This window comes from Sinocyclocheilus anshuiensis, unplaced genomic scaffold, assembly GCF_001515605.1.
Source record: "Sinocyclocheilus anshuiensis isolate Anshui unplaced genomic scaffold, SAMN03320099.WGS_v1.1 scaffold697, whole genome shotgun sequence".
Classification (NCBI taxonomy): Eukaryota; Metazoa; Chordata; class Actinopteri; order Cypriniformes; family Cyprinidae; genus Sinocyclocheilus; species Sinocyclocheilus anshuiensis.
This window is the reverse complement of record NW_015538036.1, coordinates 282,655-289,247: the sequence shown is the minus strand read 5'-3', so window position 1 is coordinate 289,247 and position 6,593 is coordinate 282,655. Positions and strand designations below refer to the sequence as shown.

Genomic DNA, 6,593 nt, shown 5'->3' with positions numbered 1-6,593 from the left:
ACCCCAACCAGTCAGGTCAGCATTCAGCTGCCCAAGTGTCTGTTCCCCGTACCAGACAAGCCTGTCTCGCTCTCCATGACATTGCTGTTGTGCTCTTGCTATAGTCAGTAAAGCTAGCTGGTGTGTTGAACAAGTTAGCAATTGTTGCAGTACAAATACAGTAAAAGGGGTTTTGTCAGTGGTGTTGAATGATTGTTACATCGTTAAATATAGAATGAAGCTTTTTAGTTTAGTTGGAGCATTTAGAAAATGTCTGTTTTATTTTTATTATAATTTAAAAAGCCATGTTCATGTCACAATATATTAGTGTTTTTATCTGTAATCCTGAACATTAAGAAAAGCAGCAAATGCTTAAATGAACCTTGTATTATGCGTCTGGTGAGTTTAGGCTCCTTAATATGACAAAGACATGCTTGGAAAGCGTGCTTAAAAAGGGACCACTGTTTAAAGGGGTTACGGAGTGTTTAAAGAGAACTTTGAGAGAGGAAAGACAGAAGAAACAGTGTAAGTGCTGCATGATTGGTGGAGGCATTTAGCCTATCACAGGCTGCACTGAGCTAGGCTAAGTTTACACCAATAGTGGAATTTTTTCCCCTTATGGAGTGAAGGTTGAGAAAGTGCTCAGTGAGTGAGGGGAGGCAGCCTGCAGCTTGTTCTAGTTATAAAACTCTATTACGGCTTGTAAGGGAACAGGCGCCGCTGCATGAGGACTGCTGTTTGACTTTGGGTAAGTGACGCTTGAACAATGAGGGATTAGGTTGCCTTAACCTTCTCAAAACCCCTTTCAGTTAAGTCTATATAAGGGACATGGGAGGCAATGTTACATGGGCAAGTAAACTTTCTTGCATTTTACATATTTAATTAAAATGTACCAAGAAATGCGTTTAATGGGTTGTTATTTGATCTTAATGCACTGTGTCTGCTCTCTAAATCATCTAAAAGTGTGTTGGCTTCCAGAGAGTTAATCTGTCTAACTGACGGGAGGAATTCTCTGTCTAGTATGGAATTTGGACTGTGATATAAGCTCTGTTGATGGATATTCCTTGGCTTCTAGCTGAAAAGAAACCATTAACGTTTTTGCCTCTCTGTCAATGCATTTCTTGTCTGCTAGGTAGTGAGTGAGTGAAATGTTTAAGATATTGCCAGTTGCATTGGACCGAATAGATCTTTGGGTAGAAAGAAATATTTGCTCTCCTTGTTTTCCCTTAACCCCACCCCCAGTTACCCTCCCCGTGCAAATGCTCAGCAAACACATGGAGTTTGTTTTGCCATGACATTGACTAGAAAACATCTTTACAATCCGGTGTTGGAAATCGGTAGATGGAAAATTTAATTTTTGTTAGTTAATGGTTTAACTTTTAGTGGAAAAATCTTAGCAATGTATTGTGTAAGTGTGAAGTGGTGTTGGAATGACACTCACACTGTTATGATTACTGGGTATAACCGTTATCACACCTTTAGGCTTGCAACCATAGGAGTGACACCTTTTGGCAAGAGAGTTACATACGGTATATGTCTTAAAGGGTTAGTTCACCCAAAAATGAAAATTCTGTCATTAATTACACTCATGTCGTTCTAAACCTGCAAGACCTCCGGTCATCTTCGGAACACAAATTAAGATATTTTTGATGAATTCTGAGAGCTCTCTGACCCTCCTATAGACAGCAATGTAATTACCACGATCAAAGTCCAGAAACGTAGCAAGGAGATCGGTAAAATAATCCATGTGACATCAGGGGTTCAACCGTAATTTTACAAAGCTACGAGAATACTTTTTGTACGCAAAGAAAACAAAAATAATGCCTTTATTCAACAATTCGTCTCCTCCGCGACACCCTGGTGCCATTTTGGAGAATATCCACTGAAGGTAAACAGCGTATGCTATTCTGTGTCAGCTGCGTCACACGAATTGTTGATGAATTGTTGAATAAAGGCATTATTTTTGTTTTCTTTGTGTACAAAAAGTATTCTCGTAGCTTCGTAAAATTACGGTTGAACCCCTGACGTCACATGGATTATTTTACCGATCTCTTTGATACGTTTCTGGACCTTGATCGTGGTAATTACATTGCTGTTTATGGGAGGGTCAGAGAGCTCTCTGAATTCCTCAAAAATATCTTAATTTGTGTTCTGAAGATGAACGGAGGTCTTACGGGTTTAGAACGACATGAGGGTGAGTAATTAATGACAGAATTTTCATTTTTGGGTGAACTATCCCTTTTATGTACCAGGCAGTCAGACTGAAGAAACATTTGGACAAAATAAAAAATTATTTTTATGTTTTTACTAGCTGGCTGTTTTAGTCCTTTTGGGGATTGCCTTGATGAATGCATTTGTTGTTGTTGTATTGCTTTTGGTTCAATACCGTGTATTGGTGTATAATATTTTTATGATACTGCAAGGAAATCATCATATTAAAAAAAAGAGTGTAACAAATTTTAAGGACTAATTACACATTTTCTTTTCTGACGTTATTTTGCATATTTTAAGGAAAGAATTGAATAACTGTACAGTGATTAGATAATTTATTCAACTAATTTCACTTTTTTTTTTTTTAAGAAAAAGATGATGATGAGAAGGACCCTTACTGTTTGGAAACCCCGTATGGTTATCAGCTAGACCTGGACTTCCTTAAGTATGTGGATGACATCGAGAGGGGCAACACCATCAAGAAGCTAAACATCCAAAGGAAGCCAAAAGTGGTCAGGTCTGCGCCTCCTCCTCAGAGTAGTTGCAGTGGCCACACTGAGTGGACTTCAACAGACTCCTTATCCTCTTCTAACAGCGATGAGAGCAAACAGTCGCCAGTCTACTTTACATCTCAGAACCAGGTACCCCCCCCTGGCCATACTGCCCAAGTCCATGAAGCTCCCCAAGCCTTTGTGAACGTCCCCGAGACCAAGCAGCTGCTGCCTCCACCTTCTCCCCGCCTTCTTCGCCATAACCCCCAGGTGGAGAAAACACTGATGGAGACCCGAAGGCGACTGGAACAGGAGCGGCTCCTGATGCAGCCACCAGTCAATGAGCCGCCCCGTCGGCGACTAGCCAGTTTTGGAGGAATGGGCTCTTCCAGTTCCCTGTCCTCTTACAGTGGCTCCTATGGGCCAAGCCAGATTTCACCCAGCTCACATTCTTTTCAACATAATGGACATCTAGGCAATGGAGAGTACAACCCCTACTTCACATCCTCTATGGGCAGTTCAATCCGCCACAGTCCCCTCAGCTCAGGCATGACCACACCAGTGACTAATGTTAGCCCACTGCACCTCCAGCACATTCGAGAACAGATGGTAGTGGCTCTAAAAAGACTAAAAGAACTGGAGAAGCAGGTAAAGACCATCCCAATCCTTCAGGTCAAGATCTCAGTCTTGCAAGAAGAGAAAAGGCAACTAGTGTCCCAGATGAAGAACTCCAAGGTAATGGGGCAGAGTCCAGATGGAGGTTTCAGGAAGCGCTCCTATAGTGTTGGCAGTGCTGATCAGTATGAGCCCCTGACCCAGCTCAGGACAGGCTCTGAACTCCACATTGAGGAGATGGAGAACACTGAGCAGAGCACTCAAAGGCTACAAGAGTTCAGGCAACTGACGGCTGAAGTGGAGGCTTTGGAGAGAAACCTGCAGGATAATGGTGAGGAAAGGAAGCACAGCTTACACCAAACAGAGGAAAAAACAAACCAAAACGTCCAGCGGTGGAGGCGTGAGAGCAAGTCCATTGGTGTTGGAGCTGATGAGAACATGAACAATGTGGTTGTATATCGGAGGTCACCTGGGCAAAACAGAGATGTGGCTGTGGGAACAGAGCAGGAGTTGAGGAGCACAGGAGTTGGTGTGACTGAAGCCATGCTAGGTATGAGCAGTGAAGTAGAAGCTGAAATCGAGATGCAGCACCAGACCATCGAAGCCCTGAAAGAGAAGATCTACAGACTGGAGGTTCAACTGAAGGAGACAACCCACCAAATGGAAATGGGAAAGCTAAAGCTTCAGCTTCAAGAGGCTGGATCAAGAAAAAAGGCAGACAAGGGAATGATGGCAAGGCCAGAAATGTATAGCACTTCAGTGGAGGCCAGAGTGTCTACACAGAGCCAAGGTGTGGGCAACCATGTTGAGTTTAGCAATGCAAGCACAAATCATGTCCTACAGATGAATTCAGTAGGCATTATTTGCAAACCAGAGGCAAGGCATGTTTCAGTGGGTCCAGAGTTGCCAATGGAGCAGTGGGTTGTACGAGAACGTGCTGAAGTTAAGGAACAATGTGTTGGCAAGCAGGTTGTGATGTGCAACCAGGGTGTGGGAGTGGAATTAAGTGTATGTGAAATGGGGATCAACACTGAATTAATGACCGAAGGTTTAGTACCATGCAAAACTGAGGTTGAACAAGACAAGGAGTTCAGGTCTATTGGATGTGGAGATTGTTCAGTCGATGTAATGGTCAGGCCTATCAAGGAGATGGCAACCCAGAGCACAGCAACAGATGAAGTTCACAGAACTGACTTTGGAATCATGGTCTTACCCATGTGTGCCTCACAGTACACAAACACAGAAATTGAGACAATAGGCAAGTTAACCAATACAGACAAGGTAGTTCTTACGGATTCCTGCACCACTACACAACCATACTCAAAAGACAAACAAGTTAGCACCGTACCAGTGGAGACTCGTACAATTGCCATTGGTGATGGTCTTGTAAAAGATGTGCCGGCCACATTAAAAACGCGCTCCGTTTCAGTAGGTACAACAGCATCTGAAGAAGGTATGCATGACAAGTCGCCATCTTACAAAACCAAAGAGACTGGGGTTGGCCTCACGAACATAAATGAAAACTTTTTAGTCGGTCACAAGACAAGGAACATTGCATGTGGCCCTTCTCAGTCTCCTACCTCGATCCAACTTGAGAGTGTTCCTGTGGGATCAATGTCATCAGCAGGACCCATCCACTCGCAAGCTGGGGCAGGTGTTGGACTCGATCACTACATAGAGAGAGTGCAGAAGCTCTTGCAGGAACAGCAGATGTTGCTTGCTCAGAACTACAGTGAGCTGGAAGATACATTCGGTCCACCTCAACAATCCCAGTTTAGCTCCATCAATAGTGAGCTGGTTACTACTTTATCATCCATCAATTCAGTAATGAAGTATGGAAGTGTTGAGGAACTCTCCAACATGGACCTTCTGAGACAGAAGGAGAGCTCAGACCACACCATGAAAGGTAAGTTGCAGTTTATTTGATCCTATATGCTATATGAACCAAAGAACATACATGCAGAAGAAGAAAAAATATTGCTGCATGTTTAGTATAAAGCACTGCTGTACTCCAGGTTGCTATATTTACACTCAGGCCCCCTTTTACTGCTGAGTATGGTGAGGAAGAGGGATGAGACAAAAGGGTACACGGTGCATTTGTGTCTATAATGATGCCTGACACGATCTGACAGGGCAAAGTTTTCTCTGACCCTGAAAAATACATAAGGGCTTTGGATATAATCCAACAATGATATCATCTCTTTTGGAAGGCAGCAGCTTGTGCTAAATGGCTAGTTGTTGTTGTCTTTGCTGATGCTGATTCATAAATCCTCAGTGTTATGTAATGGAGAGAAGCTTTGTGTAAAGACTTTCTCTCTATAAGACCAGACTCGGGGACCATATCCAAAGTGTCTTTAAGTATGTGCTCAAGTTCTTCATGTTTTTATTTCCAGGAAGGCTTAAAAGTCACAATAATCTAAAAGTTCTTAGTTCAGTGGTCTCATATTCCTCTATCATCAACAGGCTTTTAGCCTGAGTTTTTATGGAATGCTCTGAAGTTATAAATAACAGTTGCTTCTACTCTGCAGGGAATTGAGAGACAGAATTTTTTAAACATGCACATCAGAGGATTATGGCCAATGGTCAGTCAAAATTGCTGCCAAGATTTTAGTGTTTCCATGTCTGCTGTGAACTGATTTGACTCTAGATAAAGCAGGAGATGTGCACAGGTATTCTCCATATTGGACATTCTTTTGCAGAAATATTTTTATTACGTTACTACTTTTGGTTCATGAAAATGAAAGACCATCTGATGTGAAGAATATCTAGAGGCTAGAATTCAGATTCATATCATAATCATTGCACATATTATCTTAAACTTTGAGAGAATCCGCACACTATTCTGATTGTGTGTTGTCCAAAGTTGTCCTTTTATCAAGCAACTTTGTTTTGGCAGCAGCTATATTATAATGTCTTGGAGGTATAATTTGAGAGAGAATTATTATGTACAGTATCATAGCTTGTTTGCAGCTGCACCTAGAAAAACCACACCTTATTGATTAATTTGCAAGGCTTTTATCGTTGGCGTCCTACAAGTCTAAATATAAGCAGCTACTGACATATACCAAAATTTGGTGTTATTTTTGTCCGCTGCGGTGTAACTTTGAAGGCTTTTAGCTTTATTGCCAAGTTGTTTGCTGAAAGTTGTTTGCTTTTTTTTTTTTTTTGGCCATTCATGTTAAAAATTGAGTTCTTTTAAGCTCTGCAAGGATGAATTTCAAATTTTCAAGATACAAACAAATACGTGTATCATTCGATCATTCATTTTTTTATTTAATATTGAAAGTAGAAAAATGA

General features: G+C 41.7%; 1 protein-coding gene across 3 annotated transcripts in view; it reads left to right on the top strand.

Moving 5' to 3' along the window:
- The window catches only part of LOC107680527 (KN motif and ankyrin repeat domain-containing protein 1-like), a 63,440-nt gene that overhangs the window by 45,281 nt on the left and 11,566 nt on the right, over nt 1–6,593 (top strand). For all 3 annotated transcript variants that reach the window (XM_016476450.1, XM_016476441.1, XM_016476459.1), the window contains one exon: nt 2,560–5,202. In XM_016476450.1, coding sequence (XP_016331936.1) covers nt 2,560–5,202 — 2,643 coding nt within the window. The remainder of the gene's footprint in view (nt 1–2,559; nt 5,203–6,593) is intronic.